Source organism: Oncorhynchus mykiss, chromosome 7 (genome assembly GCF_013265735.2).
Source record: "Oncorhynchus mykiss isolate Arlee chromosome 7, USDA_OmykA_1.1, whole genome shotgun sequence".
Classification (NCBI taxonomy): Eukaryota; Metazoa; Chordata; class Actinopteri; order Salmoniformes; family Salmonidae; genus Oncorhynchus; species Oncorhynchus mykiss.
In genome coordinates this window covers 20038333-20057658 of record NC_048571.1, presented here as the reverse complement: position 1 = coordinate 20057658, position 19326 = coordinate 20038333, and the positions used below count along the sequence as shown (strand labels likewise).

General features: G+C 42.9%; 1 protein-coding gene and 1 pseudogene across 3 annotated transcripts; both read left to right on the top strand.

Annotated features, from left to right (window-relative positions):
* Nucleotides 1–2007: 2007 nt before the first annotated feature.
* On the top strand, nt 2008–7656 carry LOC110527101 (extensin-3-like). 3 transcript variants are annotated; one of them, XM_036984477.1, is made up of 12 exons: nt 2008–2194; nt 2437–2850; nt 3623–4000; nt 4294–4515; nt 4758–5093; nt 5382–5603; nt 5846–6181; nt 6470–6691; nt 6826–6874; nt 6974–7093; nt 7288–7386; nt 7550–7656. In XM_036984477.1, exons 1-11 carry the CDS (start codon nt 2009–2011, stop codon nt 7353–7355), a joined length of 2553 nt encoding a protein of 850 aa, XP_036840372.1. In that variant the 5' UTR covers nt 2008; the 3' UTR covers nt 7356–7386; nt 7550–7656. The 3 variants fall into 3 exon arrangements, with proteins under 3 accessions (XP_036840372.1, XP_036840371.1, XP_036840373.1); XM_036984476.1 differs by having other exon boundaries at nt 6968–7093; XM_036984478.1 differs by lacking the exons at nt 2008–2194; nt 2437–2850 and adding an exon at nt 3158–3344 and having other exon boundaries at nt 3587–4000; nt 6968–7093.
* Nucleotides 7657–10675: 3019 nt separating this feature from the next.
* Nucleotides 10676–19179, top strand: LOC110528808 (annotated as a pseudogene).
* Nucleotides 19180–19326: the final 147 nt, after the last annotated feature.

The window sequence follows — 19326 nt, the reverse complement described above, 5'->3', positions numbered from 1 at the left end:
CCCATTGTGGTTGAGCTGCCCATCTCTCCACCAGTGAAGCACGTCATGTTTGAGCTGCCGATCGCTCCACCAGTGGAGCCCATCGTGGTTGAGCTGCCCATGTCTCCACCAGTGAATCCCATCTTGGATGAGCTGCCCATCTTTCCACCAGTGAAGCCTGTTGTGGTTGAGCTGCCCATCTCTCCACCAGTGAAACCCATCATGGGTGAGCTGCCCATCTCTCCACCAATGAAGCACGTCATGTTTGAGCTGCCGATCGCGCCAGTGGAAGCTGAGTCGCTTCAGAGATTTGAGGTAGGCTACTCACTCCAAGCTGTCCCTTTTCATTTGTAAATAATGGTCCTATTTTAACTGCAATCAGAAATTAACACCTTTACATATGCATTTTTTTGTTGCTTATTAGTAAATATTTTCTTGACTCTTCATTTCTTAAAACTTCATTGTTGGTTAAGGGCTTGTCAGTATGCATTTCACGGTAAGGTCTCCACTTGTTGTATTCGGCGTATCACAATTTGATTTGTTTATGTCCTTTCCCAATTTTCCCAACCACCTCCGAAACATATTCCACTGAAGGGTTTGACACAGCGACATAAAAAAAGAAAGACAGACATGGAAACTTCAGTTCCACAGGCCAGAACTACTCTTCCTCCTCCCTCCCTATTGGATTATTTCGCTCCGCCTACAACTCAGAGATGTCAAAGGTCCCAGGATTTCTTCCCTCCACCTCCAGTGGAGCCCGTCGTGGTTGAGGAGCCCATCTCTCCACCAGCGAATCCCATCTTGAATGAGCTGCCCATCTTTCCACCAGTGAAGCCTGTTGTGGTTGAGCTGCCCATCTCTCCACCAGTGAAACCCATCATGGGTGAGCTGCCCATCTCTCCACCAATGAAGCACGTCATGTTTGAGCTGCCGATCGCTCCAGTGGAAGCTGAGTCGCTTCAGAGATTTGAGGTAGGCTACTCACTCCAAGCTGTCCCTTTTAATTTGTAAATAATGGTCCTATTTTAACTGCAATCAGAAATTCACACGTTTACAAATGCTTTAAAAAAAACTTTTGCTTATTTAGTAAGTATTTTCTTGACTCTTATTTATTTAAAACTTCATTGTTGGTTAAGGGCTTGTGAGTATGCATTTCACGGTAAGGTCTCCACTTGTTGTGTTTGGCGTATGTGACGATCACAATTTGATTTGTTTATGTCCTTTCCCAATTTGCCCAACCACCTCCGAAACATATTCCACTGAAGGGTTTGACACAGCGACATAAAAAAAGAAAGACAGACATGGAAACTTCAGTTCCACAGGCCAGAACTACTCTTCCTCCTCCCTCCCTATTGGATTATTTTGCTCCGCCTACAACTCAGAGATGTCAAAGGTCCCAGGATTTCTTCCCTCCACCTCCAGTGGAGCCCATCGTGGTTGAGGAGCCCATGTCTCCACCAGCGAATCCCATCTTGGATGAGCTGCCCATCTTTCCACCAGTGAAGCCTGTTGTGGTTGAGCTGCCCATCTCTCCACCAATGAAGCCCATCATGGTTGAGCTGCCCATCTCTCCACCAGTGAAACCCATCATGGTTGAGCTGCCCATCTCTCCACCAATGAAGCACGTCATGTTTGAGCTGCCCATCTCTCCACCAATGAAGCACGTCATGTTTGAGCTGCCGATCGCGCCAGTGGAAGCTGAGTCGCTTCAGAGATTTGAGGTAGGCTACTCACTCCAAGCTGTCCCTTTTCATTTGTAAATAATGATCCTATTTTAACTGCAATCAGAAATTAACACCTTTACATATGCATTTTTTTGTTGCTTATTAGTAAATATTTTCTTGACTCTTAATTTCTTAAAACTTCATTGTTGGTTAAGGGCTTGTGAGTATGCATTTCCCGGTAACCTCTACACTTGTGTATTCAGCGCATGTGACGAATACAATTTGATTTATTTTGATTAGTTTATGTTCTTTCCCAGGGTGCCCTACAACTGCGGAAAAATAAGCCACTGAAGGGTCTGACAGACATGGAAACTTCAGTTCCACAGGCCAGAACTACTCTTCCTCCTCCTTCCCTATTGGATTATTTCGCTCCGCCTACAACTCAGAGATGTCAAAGGTCCCAGGATTTCTTCCCTCCACCTCCAGTGGAGCCCATCGTGGTTGAGGAGCCCATCTGTTCAGTGGAAGCTGAGTCTCTTCAGAGTTTTGAGGTAGGCTACTCACTCCAAACTGTCCCTTATTTACATGAAAATCAAAGTCCTATCGCTCCAGTGGAAGCTGAGTCGCTTCAGAGATTTGAGGTAGGCTACTCACTCCAAGCTGTCCCTTTTCATTTGTAAATAATGGTCCTATTTTAACTGCAATCAGAAATTAACACCTTTACATATGCATTTTTTAGTTGCTTATTAGTAAATATTTTCTTGACTCTTGATTAGTTTATGTTCTTTCCCAGGGTGCCCTACAACTGCGGAAAAATAAGCCACTGAAGGGTTTGACACAGCGACATAAAAAAAGTAAGACAGACATGGAAACTTCAGTTCCACAGGCCAGAACTACTCTTCCTCCTCCTTCCCTATTGGATTATTTTGCTCCACCTACAACTCAGAGATGTCAAAGGGCCCTGGATTTCTTACCTCCACCTCCAGTGGATCCCATCGTGGTTGAGGAGCCCATCTCTCCACCAGCGAATCCCATCGTGGATGAGCTGCCCATCTTTCCACCAGTGAAGCCTGTTGTGGTTGAGCTGCCCATCTCTCCACCAGTGAAACCCATCATGGGTGAGCTGCCCATCTCTCCACCAATGAAGCACGTCATGTTTGAGCTGCCGATCGCTCCAGTGGAAGCTGAGTCGCTTCAGAGATTTGAGGTAGGCTACTCACTCCAAGCTGTCCCTTTTCATTTGTAAATAATGATCCTATTTTAACTGCAATCAGAAATTAACACCTTTACATATGCATTTTTTTGTTGCTTATTAGTAAATATTTTCTTGACTCTTAATTTCTTAAAACTTCATTGTTGGTTAAGGGCTTGTGAGTATGCATTTCCCGGTAACCTCTACACTTGTGTATTCAGCGCATGTGACGAATACAATTTGATTTATTTTGATTAGTTTATGTTCTTTCCCAGGGTGCCCTACAACTGCGGAAAAATAAGCCACTGAAGGGTCTGACAGACATGGAAACTTCAGTTCCACAGGCCAGAACTACTCTTCCTCCTCCTTCCCTATTGGATTATTTCGCTCCGCCTACAACTCAGAGATGTCAAAGGTCCCAGGATTTCTTCCCTCCACCTCCAGTGGAGCCCATCGTGGTTGAGGAGCCCATCTGTTCAGTGGAAGCTGAGTCTCTTCAGAGTTTTGAGGTAGGCTACTCACTCCAAACTGTCCCTTATTTACATGAAAATCAAAGTCCTATCGCTCCAGTGGAAGCTGAGTCGCTTCAGAGATTTGAGGTAGGCTACTCACTCCAAGCTGTCCCTTTTCATTTGTAAATAATGGTCCTATTTTAACTGCAATCAGAAATTAACACCTTTACATATGCATTTTTTAGTTGCTTATTAGTAAATATTTTCTTGACTCTTGATTAGTTTATGTTCTTTCCCAGGGTGCCCTACAACTGCGGAAAAATAAGCCACTGAAGGGTTTGACACAGCGACATAAAAAAAGTAAGACAGACATGGAAACTTCAGTTCCACAGGCCAGAACTACTCTTCCTCCTCCTTCCCTATTGGATTATTTTGCTCCACCTACAACTCAGAGATGTCAAAGGGCCCTGGATTTCTTACCTCCACCTCCAGTGGATCCCATCGTGGTTGAGGAGCCCATCTCTCCACCAGCGAATCCCATCGTGGATGAGCTGCCCATCTTTCCACCAGTGAAGCCTGTTGTGGTTGAGCTGCCCATCTCTCCACCAGTGAAACCCATCATGGGTGAGCTGCCCATCTCTCCACCAATGAAGCACGTCATGTTTGAGCTGCCGATCGCTCCAGTGGAAGCTGAGTCGCTTCAGAGATTTGAGGTAGGCTACTCACTCCAAGCTGTCCCTTTTAATTTGTAAATAATGGTCCTATTTTAACTGCAATCAGAAATTCACAAGTTTACAAATGCTTTAAAAAAAACTTTTGCTTATTTAGTAAGTATTTTCTTGACTCTTATTTATTTAAAACTTCATTGTTGGTTAAGGGCTTGTGAGTATGCATTTCACGGTAAGGTCTCCACTTGTTGTGTTTGGCGTATGTGACGATCACAATTTGATTTGTTTATGTCCTTTCCCAATTTGCCCAACCACCTCCGAAACATATTCCACTGAAGGGTTTGACACAGCGACATAAAAAAAGTAAGACAGACATGGAAACTTCAGTTCCACAGGCCAGAACTACTCTTCCTCCTCCCTCCCTATTGGATTATTTTGCTCCACCTACAACTCAGAGATGTCAAAGGTCCCAGGATTTCTTCCCTCCACCTCCAGTGGAGCCCATCGTGGTTGAGGAGCCCATCTGTTCAGTGGAAGCTGAGTCTCTTCAGAGTTTTGAGGTAGGCTACTCACTCCAAACTGTCCCTTATTTACATGTAAATCAAAGTCCTATCGCTCCAGTGGAAGCTGAGTCGCTTCAGAGATTTGAGGTAGGCTACTCACTCCAAGCTGTCCCTTTTCATTTGTAAATAATGGTCCTATTTTAACTGCAATCAGAAATTAACACCTTTACATATGCATTTTTTAGTTGCTTATTAGTAAATATTTTCTTGACTCTTGATTAGTTTATGTTCTTTCCCAGGGTGCCCTACAACTGCGGAAAAATAAGCCACTGAAGGGTCTGACACAGCGACATAAAAAAATACAGAAAGACATGGAAACTTCAGTTCCACAGGCCAGAACTACTCTTCCTCCTCCTTCCCTATTGGATTATTTCGCTCCGCCTACAACTCAGAGATGTCAAAGGGCCCTGGATTTCTTACCTCCACCTCCAGTGAAGCCTGTTGTGGTTGAGCTGCCCATCTCTCCACCAGTGAAACCCATCATGGGTGAGCTGCCCATCTCTCCACCAATGAAGCACGTCATGTTTGAGCTGCCGATCGCTCCAGTGGAAGCTGAGTCGCTTCAGAGATTTGAGGTAGGCTACTCACTCCAAGCTGTCCCTTTTAATTTGTAAATAATGGTCCTATTTTAACTGCAATCAGAAATTCACACGTTTACAAATGCTTTAAAAAAAACTTTTGCTTGTAAGTATTTTCTTGACTCTTATTTATTTAAAACTTCAATGTTGGTTAAGGGCTTGTGAGTATGCATTTCACGGTAAGGTCTCCACTTGTTGTGTTTGGCGTATGTGACGATCACAATTTGATTTGTTTATGTCCTTTCCCAATTTGCCCAACCACCTCCGAAACATATTCCACTGAAGGGTTTGACACAGCGACATAAAAAAAGTAAGACAGACATGGAAACTTCAGTTCCACAGGCCAGAACTACTCTTCCTCCTCCCTCCCTATTGGATTATTTTGCTCCACCTACAACTCAGAGATGTCAAAGGTCCCAGGATTTCTTCCCTCCACCTCCAGTGGAGCCCATCGTGGTTGAGGAGCCCATCTGTTCAGTGGAAGCTGAGTCTCTTCAGAGTTTTGAGGTAGGCTACTCACTCCAAACTGTCCCTTATTTACATGTAAATCAAAGTCCTATCGCTCCAGTGGAAGCTGAGTCGCTTCAGAGATTTGAGGTAGGCTACTCACTCCAAGCTGTCCCTTTTCATTTGTAAATAATGGTCCTATTTTAACTGCAATCAGAAATTAACACCTTTACATATGCATTTTTTAGTTGCTTATTAGTAAATATTTTCTTGACTCTTGATTAGTTTATGTTCTTTCCCAGGGTGCCCTACAACTGCGGAAAAATAAGCCACTGAAGGGTCTGACACAGCGACATAAAAAAATACAGAAAGACATGGAAACTTCAGTTCCACAGGCCAGAACTACTCTTCCTCCTCCTTCCCTATTGGATTATTTCGCTCCGCCTACAACTCAGAGATGTCAAAGGGCCCTGGATTTCTTACCTCCACCTCCAGTGAAGCCTGTTGTGGTTGAGCTGCCCATCTCTCCACCAGTGAAACCCATCATGGGTGAGCTGCCCATCTCTCCACCAATGAAGCACGTCATGTTTGAGCTGCCGATCGCTCCAGTGGAAGCTGAGTCGCTTCAGAGATTTGAGGTAGGCTACTCACTCCAAGCTGTCCCTTTTAATTTGTAAATAATGGTCCTATTTTAACTGCAATCAGAAATTCACACGTTTACAAATGCTTTAAAAAAAACTTTTGCTTGTAAGTATTTTCTTGACTCTTATTTATTTAAAACTTCAATGTTGGTTAAGGGCTTGTGAGTATGCATTTCACGGTAAGGTCTCCACTTGTTGTGTTTGGCGTATGTGACGATCACAATTTGATTTGTTTATGTCCTTTCCCAATTTGCCCAACCACCTCCGAAACATATTCCACTGAAGGGTTTGACACAGCGACATAAAAAAAGAAAGACAGACATGGAAACTTCAGTTCCACAGGCCAGAACTACTCTTCCTCCTCCCTCCCTATTGGATTATTTTGCTCCACCTACAACTCAGAGATGTCAAAGGTCCCAGGATTTCTTCCCTCCACCTCCAGTGGAGCCCATCGTGGTTGAGGAGCCCATCTGTTCAGTGGAAGCTGAGTCTCTTCAGAGTTTTGAGGTAGGCTACTCACTCCAAACTGTCCCTTTTTTACATGTAAATCAAAGTCCTATTTTATCTGCAATCAGCAATTCTCATGTTTATTATTTACTCCACCTCCTCGCTGCCTTTCGGATTTTTTCCCTCCACCACAGGGTTGCCAAATGGCCCAACATGGAGTTAACCCATATTCAATGAGAGCAGGTGATTATGCTTTAGCTAGCTCACATTTCACAGAGAGATAGAGAGAGAGAGTTCAGCTTGTCATTTACCTTATATAACGCTGATTTCCATTAGTAACAGGTGCTCCAATGAGCAAATATCCAGGTTATCCATGTACAACGACCAAAGCTGGGCCTGGAATATCAGACGCTTCCCTGGTTCACATGCTCAGACCTCTCTCACCGATGTTGGTGCCGGAAGGTAAATGCCCTTTTGAACACTAAATATTCTCTCTACTCTTGTAACAAGCCTGATTGGGCTGGTGAGCAAAATAATGTTCACCATTGACTATTCTAAATCTCAACTGGGTTCAGGCTTCAATCCAAAAAATGTTGGTAGCACATGATTTATGTTTAGTTTAACAATTGATTAAGGCTCTCCTGAATTGTGTTCAGATGATGGAGGATGGGACTCTGCTGGGGATCACATGTCCACCCCTGGGACTCCCTTCTACATGGGTTGACTCTTTCACTGGACCTTTGAAGCCCTTTAAGGTACTACATGACTTAATCCAGCTCACCTTTTTGACACAACAATCCAAAAGAATCTATTTCAGTAAATGTAATTCCAGAGGTTGATATACTGTAAGTGCACCTTTTCAACAGTAAAGTATCTTTGTGGTAAGGGATGTCACAAACTTTCTCTTTCTCCCATAAGCTATTTTGCCCGAAGAAAAGGACGCAGTGGAGCATAGCATTTTTCTTTTTAAAATAAACTCAAGCATACCCCACTTGGTCTTAAAATAAACTTATAATAAAATCCAATGAGACCAAGTTTGATTATTCCTGTTATTGATTTATTGTAACTACAGTAGATTTTAACCTAGCAATCCCACACTATCAGTCGATTGGATACCAAAAGGATGTGTGAAACAGTAGCCAGTTTAGATGTATGTATTGCTGTGACATTGGTAGCTAAACCAACACAAATAAGGTGATGGACATGTGGGCGATGTAATCAAGATTACATCGCCCACATAGTTGATGTCCTGCTTTTCCCGCCGTTGCAAGTGAAAAAGAATCATCTCTATCAGACACGAAAAGGGTGATTCAACCCAACACTATCAGAGTCCCATTGTTAATAGACTAACACGTGGAGGACATGAACTGATGCTGGCTGCAGGCACACTACTGTCAGATCCAGACATATCCCTTAGGATGTGGGTGGACTTGAGCTATAATTTCATCAGCAACAGGCCTGGCTATCTCAAAGACAGATTCAATCTCATGTTATCACTTTAGCTGTCTGATTATCTCTATAATCTCGATAATCCAAAATGATATAGTAACAGGTCACTGAGAACATACACACAAAGTCATTTCAAGTCAAGGTGAAACATTGCTTCAAAGAGAAGGCCAACAGGACATGGTTTACCCACATCTGAGTAACTGCACAACTAAGTTTCTGAGTGGCCAAAGAAATGGCAAGCTGTTGTGTTCGAAAAGGAAACTCCGGTACACTGGTTCTTATACAATCCACAATGTGTATAATGGATCTCAAAACTCCCCTCTGTTTTCTATATATAGCATCCATTACATTTCAACCAATCAAAGAAATACACCACTCACAAAAGAATACAAGTCAAATCAATGAACTTGTATCTGATTGTGTAGATCTTGAAGAAAAACGAGTGTGAGGATCAATTTTATATTAAGTTGGACCTGTTTCGTATAGCACAAGTGAAACCGAACTCTCTCTGTGCTCCATCCAGTTCAGTATAAACACATTTGCTTCCGTCAACAAAGGATAAATGCTTACTGCCTCATTACTCACATGGCTGCTGATGTGACCTTTCCCAGGGACTTGAACAATACACCTTCAGGAGATAACAAAACAAGGGAAAGAGGGAGACAGGGCGCACCACTATCCATGCTATGGAGGTCATTGCAATGAATGACCGCTGCCCTGTGGTAGAGTCATAGGGTACAATTTCCCTAATCACGCAACTTGTTCGGAGGATGCTATGTTTTCAGAGGCCAATGGAGGAAGAGGACTCAATCAAATGTCACATAGCACAGTACAGTATATCCAACCTTAGTTAGGAACATGCAGACTGATATAGGGTACAATGCAGTAGATTTTTTTGAAATCATGTGATTCAAATGAGCAATGCCCATTGAAATATCATCAGCAAACTCCCAGCTAAACACAGAATTTGATGTTGATCTGCGCTGCTCTCTGTGTATGTGTACAATTTTGAAGCACCAAAGTGTTCCATTGTCAATACGTTGACCATAAGTTGCTACTGCTGGCTATACATGTCTGCTCCCAGGCTCCAACTCTAGCCTGACCCAGTTCTCCAGCCCAGTCTGTGTTATCTGATGCAGTGAGACTGACTCACAGTCATGGTCCCCTGGGCTGCATTAGTGCTCACTGCCCATCTCATAATGACAACACGTCCTCAGTTTGGGAGACAGATTTGGGCAATAGTTGACGTGGTGCCAGTGGATGACGTGGAGGAAGGTTTTTAGACTTGGCTGGATCTCTGTTGACCTTTGACCCTAAAGGTCACAGAGTGACCGGTAGTCCCTTGTTCTGTTACAAATCAAGTCTTTACATTATAAACTTAAAACATGTTGTAGAAGAGAAATAATTTATCCCCTCACTGTAAATAAACTGAATGTGGCAATGGTTCTCTGCTGCTGGTAGTCAAATGCATTCTTGCAGTTGTTGGCATGAAGGGAAATATTACATGTTAAAATAGACTGAAACAGAGGCTAATGTATATGAAATATGTATACAATCTACATGAAAAAACATTGGTCCTGTATCAAAGAGTCATTTATTTCCAATAAATCACATTAAATGCTCTGTGATTTATTGATTACAAGATGGATTAGTGTGATATTACACTCCAAATCAGTCGGACGAGTCAAAGGCTGCCGATGGTCATATATTTGTGTGATTCTGTGATCAAGGCTGAGGCTTTCCACAGAAATCCCAGCTTTACGCGCTCATCTTGACCGATGGAGCCGGGAAGGTTACAGTAATGCTGCAGAGCAGCCAGGGCTTGGGAGCAAGTCAGGCGGGGAAATGGTTCGGACATGCCTGGCATCCAACATGAGCCCAGATAGAGCTGTCGGCTGAGATGAAAGTTAACCACGAACACTGATGCCATAACGGATCTCGGGGTTTAAAGTCAGAGTTTAAAGTGGCCTTAAATGCTGCAGCAATATATGGCGATGGCTGACAGAAATGTCTTCATAACCATCTTATGAAATGGAACGGACCGCTACCGTCGTTGGTTAATTGCCTTTAGTCTACTTACATTATGTAGGCCTATTTTGGTGTAGCTAGTTAGTTAAATTATACACAATACATTTTTAGAAGTTGACCAATTTTGTCGAAAAGAGTTGGTACTTCCATGTCCTGTATTTTTGGGCAAAAAGTTAGCTAGGCGTTCAACCAAGCAAGGACAGGTAGGTAACGTTAGCCTGCTCAGCTAGCTAACGTTAACTGTTAGCTCTCCTTTGAGTAGGAGTAGCGTTAGCTAGGTAGAGCATCAATATGTGCAGCCATGGCTTCAATACCTCAATGTCTAAGTATTAAAGCCAGTACACCTGCAAGAGGTGTGCACAAATGAAGGATGTCTAACTAGTAAATTTAGTAACATGTAGTAAGTAGTAGGTTAGTTAGCAAGATGAATCAAGTAGTAACGTTACATCAGTGTTAATTTGTGTCAATAACACAGTCTTTACATTGAATGCTGCACAGACATAATTGTCTATTGATAGACATTTTACAATGTTAGCGACTTTTCGCTTTTTTCAGCTCAGGACAGGATGCCCAAGGAGGAGATGGAGAGGCCTCTATTACTTGGTGGTGCTAGCCCCAGACATCTCAAAACCTCCATGTCCGATCCAGGTACCCCCTTGGTTGGCATCCTGGGCACAGGTGACTTCTTCCAGTCCTTAGCCACCAGGCTGGTAGCCTCTGGGTACCGGGCAGTGGTGGGCAGTCGCAACCCCAAGCGCTGTGCCTCCCTCTTTCCCGCGGAGGCTGAAGTGACCACCCAGGCCGACCTGGTGTTCATGGCCCTCTTCCCCGAGCACTCCTCCACCCTAGCTGGGCTGAGGGAGCCGCTAGTGGGGAAGACTCTGGTGGATGTTAGTACTGGTACTAAGATCAACAGGGATAAGCAGTCAAATGCGGAGCAGCTGGCCAATATTTTCCCAGAGAGCAGTGTGGTGAAGGGTTTCAATGTGATCTCGGCCTGGAGCTTGCAAAAGGGGCCAAGGGACGGCAGCAGACAGGTAAAGCCTAGGTGATCTGCACACACAACAGTGCCAGAGAAGACAGACATTACTACTCTGAATTACATTCTGATACACCGGTATTGATGCAGGGACCAGTTTGGGTTTTTACTTTACCGGTATTTGAATGTTTGGTTTGTTAAATGTGATACGCCATGTGTAATGTCAATTTTGATAGTTTACTATGCTACTTGAGCCATCTCTCTCCGTGTCACTTTTCACACAGCCCTAGCCACGCAATAAGCGCATTTTATGTTCCTCAACCACGAGACACTTGCGTTCAGTCTGCATGGTCAATTCAGCACATGCAACAATGTTGATGACAACAATGCTGTTTTCACTTTGCTTCTTAATATAAATCCACTGGTGTTCTATAATGACACTATTAGTGTGTGTTTCTTACATCAGCAAACAGCTAGTTTGTCTTTTTCTTAGGAAGTTGCCCTAAATCTTGTGAGACACTAATTGTTAGCCGCTAATACATATACTGAGTAAAAGCAAATGTAGCTAGCTAATACAGCCTGATAATACCAGTGATGGTGTAGACCTACACCAGCATGTTGTTTGTGCAATAGTATCTTCTAAATCAAAGAGGAATATGCAAAGCAAGAATGTTAGCTACATGAAGTAGCTAAGAGAGAACTTGCAATGTAGCCAAAGTTTATCGGGTCCCCTAGGAAATACTTAACAAAACTTTCATTCCTACCCTGTCACAATAACTTCTCCCTGGCATTTTAATTCGTTGTCATCTCAAACAACGTTCTATTCAAAGTGCCCACTATTATATTCTAACTATAGAATTAGAATAGTCCTTCCATTTCCATGATTCCAACAGTTTTGCTCTAATTCGCAAGTCAAATCGCAATTGCAACATTCGGTTAAAAATAAGTCCCAAGATTATTTGGCAGTGTGGAAATTCTCAATTGAGGTGTGGTGTAAAAATACTTCTTAAGTCGTTTTTTGTTGTTGGTATCTGTACTTTACTATTTTTGACAACTTTTACTAAACTACACTCCTAAAGAAAATACTGTACTTTTCGCTCCATACATTTTCCCTGACACCTAAAACTACTTGTTACATTTTGAATGCTTAGCAGGACAGGAAAAGGGGCCAACTCACGCACCTGTCAAGAGAACATCCCTGGTCGTCTACTGCCTCTGATCTGGAGGACTCACTAAATAAAAATGCTTTGTTGGTAAATTAGGTCTCTTGGGAGTGTGCCCCTGGCTATCCATAAATACATTTAAAAAAAGAAAATGGTGCCATCTGGTTTGCTTAATATAAGGAATTTCAAATTATTTATACTTTTGATACATACAGTTGAAGTTGGAAGTTTACATACACCTTAGCCAAATACATTGAAACTCAGTTTAACAATTCCTGACATTTAATCAGAGTAAAAATTCCCTGTCTTAGGTCAGTTAGGATCACCACTTTTATTTTAAGAATGTGAAATGTCAGAATAATAGTAGAGAATTATTTCAGATTTTATTTATTTCATCACATTCCCAGTGGGTCAGAAGTTTACATTCACTCAATTAGTATTTAGTATCATTGCCTTTAAATTGTTTGACTTGGGTCAAATGTTTCAGGTAGCCTTCCACAAGCTTCCCACAATAAGTTGGGTGAATTTTGTCCCATTCCTCCTGACAGAGCTGGTGTAACTGAGTCAGGTTTGGAGGTCTCCTTGCTCGCACACACTTTTTCAGTTCTGCCCAGAAATGTTCTATAGGATTGAGGTCAGGGCTTTGTGATGGCCACTCCAATAATTTGACGCTGTTGTCCTTAAGCCATTTTGCCACAACTTTGGAAGTATGCTTGAGGTCATTGTACATTTGGAAGACGCATTTGCGACCAAGCTTTAATTTCCTGACTGATGTCTTGAGATGTTGCTTCAATATAACCACCAAATTTTCCCGCCTCATGATGCCATCTATTTTGTGAAGTGCACCAGACCCTCCTGCAGCAAAGCACCCCCACAACATGATGCTGCCACCCCCATGCTTCACTGTTTGGATTGTGTTCTTCGGCTTGCAAGCCAATTATATTTTTGTTTCATCAGACCAGAGGACATTTCTCCAAAAAGTACGATCTTTGCACCCATGTGCAGTTGCAAACCGTAGTCTGGCTTTTTTATGGCGGTTTTGGAGCAGTGGCTGCTTCCTTGCTAAGCGGCCTTTCAGGTTATGTCGATATAGGACACGTTTTACTGTGGATATAGATACTTTTGTACCCGTTTCCTCCAGCATCTTCACTAGGTCCTTTGCTGTTGTTCTGGAATTGAGTTGTACTTTTCACACCAAAGTACGTTCATCTCTAGGAGACAGAACATGCCTTCTTCCTGAGCGGTATGACGGCTGCGTGGTCCCATGGTTTTTATACTTGAGTACTATTGTTTGTTCAGATGAACGGGGTACCTTCAGGCGTTTGGAAATTGCTCCCAAGGATGAACCAGACTTGTGGAGGTCTACAATTTTTTTTTCTGAAGTCTTGGCTAATTTCTTTAGATTTTCCCATGATGTCAAGCAAAGAGGTGCTGGGTTTGAAGATAGGCCTTGAAATACATCCACAGGTACACCTCCAATTGACTCATATGATGTCAATTATTCTATCAGAAGCTTCTAAAGCCATGACATCATTTTCTGGAATTTTCCAAGCTGTTTAAATGCACAGTCAACTTCGTGTATGGAAACTTCTGACCCACTGGGATTGTGATACACTGAGTTATAAGTGAAATAATCTGTCTCTAAACAATTGTTGGAAAAATGACTTGTGTCATGCACAAAGTAGATGTCCTAACCAACTTGCCAAAACTATAATTTATTAACAAGAAATTTGTGGAGTGGTTGAAAAACTATTTTTAATGACTCCAACCTAAGTGTATGTAATCTTCCGACTTCAACTGTAAGTACATTTTATCAATTACATTTACTTTTTATACTTAAATATTTAAAACCAAATACTTTTACTCAAGTAGTATTTTACTGGGTGACTTTCACTTTTTACTTGAGTCATTTTCTATTAACGTATCTTTACTTTTACTCAAGTATGACTATTGGGTACTTTTTCCACCACTGTTATTGAGTGCAGGAAATGCAGAAATGATAAGTGCTGAAATGTGTTTTGGTTGAAGTTGACTTGAACAGTATAAAACAATCAGAAGTCACATAGAATGTATATGTTGCCACCCTAGGATCACTCACTACTCATAAGGCAAATGTAGGACTTTTTTATTATTCAAAAACTAAAAATACCGTCCAATTGTTTTGAAATACTTTGATAGAATATTTTGGCCATATTGCCTACTAGCCCTACTGTTGTATAGTTGTTTTGCTCTAAACTGGACAATGTCCACAGTATGTAATGTTACATGTTTCACACATTCTCGAGTTGCAACCATATTATCACAGGTGTTGGTCATACGGTGTTAATGTAGCTAAACTATGTGATGTGGGCTATAGGTAAAGTATCGTGTCTCTTCAGTTGGGTTCTCCTTGGTGAAGATTCCCTTCCCTGACACTCTTCTCTGACACTCGCCTCTTTACTATCCAGGTGCTGATTTCTCTATCTCCTGGGCAGAGGAGAGGCAGCCCATGTCAACAGGGATGAAGCCAAGACTGCGGCAGATCTGGAATACAGCGCTCTTGGCCCTACTGCTGTCACTGCAAATCACCCCCTGTACCTCTTCCCCTCGTGGCGCGTCCCATATCTCTCCACCCTCGGCCACTTCCTCCTCTTCTACGCCTACAACTTCCTTCGTGACCTCGTCCACCCGTAGCCACGGCGGGGAAGAGCACATTCTACAAAATTCCGGTGGAGGTGGTAAACGTGACACTCTCCCCTCTGTGGCCTCGGTGACCCTGGCTCCTACCTGCCCGGTCTCGTGGCTGCCTTCCTGCAGCTGTCGTGGGGCACCAAGTAAAGGCGTTTCCCCAACTGGTTGGGCTGCTGCGGAAGCAGTTGGGCCTCTGTGCCTTCCTCTGCGCGGCACTGCACGCAGTCTACAGCTTGTGTTTGCCCATGCGCAGGTCTGCTCGCTACAATCTGCTCAAAGCTGCCTTCAAACAGGTGAGAAAAGCATCAGTAAACTATTTATAAATAGTTTAGCCTACATACTATTCATCAATTCGTATTGAATTATAAATGTATAGGACTAAAGCATTAAAAACATTACAACTCATTGGCATTTAGAACGTTTTCAATATGGTAAAACATTTGTAGTGGCTTATTCATAGTGTAACCACCTGACCTCACAGTAAGCAACAATGTGTGTTTACTGTGCAGGTGAAGGTAGACCAGGAGGACTCGTGGGTAGAGGAGGAGGTGTGGAGGATGGAGCTCTATCTGTCTATAGGCATCCTGGCTCTGGGCCTTCTCTCTCTGCTGGCTATCTCCTCACTGCCCACCGTGGGCAACTCGCTCAACTGGAGGGAGTTCAGCTTCGTACAGGTCAGCCCATTTGCACAGACACCTTTTCTGTGTGCATGAGCAGTTGTTCAATGAAGCAGTCAAAGACTTGCAAAACACATTAACATTGTAGCCTACTGTAGGAAGCCAACCTCCTGTGTGTGTCAACTCTTCTCCTCGCATGCCGCGGAATTCATAAAGGGGGATGGTTCCATTTCCCAGGGATTTGTCCTTCTTTAGAGTGTTTAGAACCTTCCCTTCATATGTATGCTAAGCTGATCCAGTCAGCGCCAGATTAGTCACATGCTGCTAGTCCGTGTGATAAAAGGCCTGGGTTCTGCTTAGCCTGTCTGCCTACAGCCCGGAGCCGCAGTAAAACATTTGAGCATTATTCTCCATCAAGATTACAGTCCTGCAGTCCCTTGAGCGTGCAGCCAGCCAGACATAGTGTAGCGAGCTCACATAGTGTAGTGCGGACGACAGACGGACATTGCTTTAAGTGAGTTAGGCTGGTAATAGGAACTGTTAACTTGCACTGACTCTTAACCGAGCTTTGTATCTCATTTTACCAATAATTATACATTTTACGCCCAGGCTCTGTCGTAACCGGCCGCGACCGGGAGGGAGGGTTTGTCCGGTAGGGATATCCTTGTCTCATCCTGCACCAGCGACTCCTGTGGCGGGCCGGGTGCAGTGCACGCTAACCAAGGTTGCCAGGTGCACAGTGTTTCGTCCGACACATTGGTGTGGCTGGCTTCCGGGTTGGATGCGCACTGTGTTAAGAAGCAGTGCGGCTTGGTTGGGTTGTGTATCGGATGAGACAAGATAGTAGCTACTAACAATTGGATACCACGAAATTGGGGAGAAAAAAGGGGGTAAAATAAAAAATAAAAAATTTAATACATTTTAGTATTTTATGTAATAAACATGTATACTGGACAAAAATATAAACGCAACAATTTCAAAGATTTTACAGAGTTAGTTCTTATAAGGAAATCAGTCAATTGAAATAAATTCATTAGGCCCTAATCTATGGATTTCACATGACTGGGCAGCGGTGCAGCCATGTGTTGGCCTTAGAGGGCATAGGCCCACCCACTTAGCTGCCAGGCACACCCACTGGAGAGCCAGGCCCAGCCAATCAGATTTAATTTTTCTCCACAAAAGGGCTTTATTACGGACATATACTGTATATACTCCCCAGCACCCCCCTGTGTTGTGTGACAAACCTGCACGTTTTAAAGTGGCCTTTTATTGTTCCCAGCACAAGGTGAACCTGTGTGATGATCATGCTGTTTAATCAGCTTCTTGATTTGCCACACCTGTCAGGTGGATGGATTATCTTGGCAAAGCACAAATGCTCACGAACAGGCATGTAAACACATTTGTGCACAACATTTGAGAGAAATGCACTTTTTTTGTATATGGATTTTTACATTTCAGCTCAGGACCAACATGTTGCGTTTTATATTTTTGTTCCATGTATATTTAGGGATGAGGATGAAACGGGTGAGTCACGACTGAACCTTCCCACTTGTCAAGAGTAATTATAATTCAGCTGCTCTCTGTAGTGCCCTGTTCTGTGCTAATAATTAGAGGGACCACACACACAGACACAGACACACACACACGCGCGCTGACTACAGGGGCTCATTAAGGACAAATGTTGAGCTTGTAGGTCATACTGTTCCCTTGGGCCTCTTTACTACACTCGTGCTTCCACGATGAGCACATATAATATACCACTCAAATCACCACTTCCTTTCACCTCACTAAGATGTTGAGTTATTAAAAGGTTTTGTAGAAGGTTCAAAGGTCAACAATCCGCTCCCAGATGTTCTGTACATCTGGGTAGGCCAACTTCATTTGCATGTAGTCTTTCATAAAGGGGTTTGATTGGGTATGTATGGAGTATTGGGGGGTTTATAATAAGTTCAAGAGTTTAAGTGTATTTTTTTAACGTTTTAATGTGAAATCGGCCATCACCACCAGATCTCACAACCTGACATTTTGAATAAAATAAAGCTGGATTTTAAACCAAATTAACTTATAGTGAGTACATCTGAAGGTGGCTATCACCCAGATTCAATTCAAATAAGTTAATTATCATGGTCCTCTGTCTCTCTCCCCTCCAGTCCAGACTGGACTACATGGCCCTGTTGATGGCCACCCTCCACACGCTGACTTACGGCTGGGGCCGGGGCTTGGACCTGGAGCAGTATCGCTTCTACCTCCCTCCCACCTTCCTGCTGGTGCTGGTCCTGCCGCTGGCTGTGCTGCTGGGGAGGCTGACTCTGTCCCTGCCATGCGTGGCTCTCCGGCTGAGTCGTATCAGGAGGGGTTGGGAGAAGAGCCGAGCCATCCGGTTCACACTGCCTGAGGACGAGTGTAAGGGGCCATCACAGGAGGACATCAGTAATGTTTGAGAGAGATGCTTGGTTTAGTCTTACATGCAGGATTGAATGAAGGAAGCATGGAAGACACACATATACACACACGGGCAAGTAGAGATGGGAGAGAAGTACTGACTGTCATATTAAGGGATGTAATATCACCAGCCTTATGCATCAAAAGCAGTTTAGGGATTTCAATGGCCTTTGTTTTACTAGTGAACATGCTACTTGTTTGGATGACATGTCATCTATAGCACTACCATTTACCCTGTTATATTTATCAAGAGAAATGAACTATGGTTCTATTGCTCACTAAGCCTCCGGCACATGTACAGTGATGCATTTTGGAGATGACTATTATAGTGCTGCTTTAAATTTGCTGCCTCTACTACCTTTTAACTAAATTGGAAGCCAGACATTGTCATTGTCTTCCTACTTGTTTCTTAGCATCGGAGGCCCAGTATCTGACTGGCTATCAGGTTTTAAAAAAAAAATACAAAATTTGTACTGTCAGGCTTTCACTTCAACGTGAGCGAAGCCTAGGGCATCCGACACTGTAGTTGCAGTGCTGTTAGATGCCTCAGCTCTGCCTGGCCTGCTCGCGGTTGAATCTGGCTCAGCTGTCTGACATGCCTGCCCTGACGCTAAGGTCAGTCAGAGACAAAATGTTGCACCTCACAGCAATGTCATAGGTTGTTCGGGGGTGTCATGCCTGCTTCTGCTGTGTAATCACTTCTTACTACTCGGAGATGTGTTAAGAAAATAGACCTTTCTATTTTTTGCCTTAGACTATTTTTGCATTGTTTTTATGTGTCATTGAATGCACTATAATGTTTAGACTTTACCTGGTCAGAGTCTTTCAAAGATCAAATGTGTGCCAAAGATTGTGAAAATATATTGTCAAAGATTGTATAAAGGTACTATCAAGTCCCATATTGTTGCTGGCACCAAACCGTCGAGAATGGCTCATGTTGTGTTTGTGTTGAAGTTACATTGTTATGTAAGTATAATTTAAATATGATGTCATTGTATAAAATTTACACATTTTATTGAACAATCAAACTAACCTGTTGTCATGGTGACTCAACGGTACATGTAAAATTGGAAGAGCTATTTTATATTCTCTGACTTACATTATTTTCTTGTATCACTTGTATGGTTCTGCTAAATTCAATAAGTTCCATAGGTTTATTCACGAAATAAAATCCAAGACGTGTATTTTGATAGTGCTTATCGGCAGAATAAACATACTATTTTCCACAATTGACCCATTATTTGTTATGCAGAAGTTCATGAATGTATTTAATTGCCTCTCACTATCCTTACTGACCTGGAGATTGACTGTGGACACCTGCTGTCCTCTTGTGGTAGCTATGGGCTA

Excerpts from the sequence above, each read along its gene's own strand:
- LOC110527101 (XM_036984476.1), top strand. The coding sequence starts at position 2,009 with ATGGAAACTTCAGTTCCACAGGCCAGAACTACTCTTCCTCCTCCTTCC. Across the intron at positions 2,851-3,622 it reads AGTCGCTTCAGAGATTTGAG|GGTTTGACACAGCGACATAA; the intron begins GTAGGCTACTCA and ends AAGCCACTGAAG. Across the intron at positions 5,094-5,381 it reads AGTCGCTTCAGAGATTTGAG|GGTTTGACACAGCGACATAA; the intron begins GTAGGCTACTCA and ends ATTCCACTGAAG.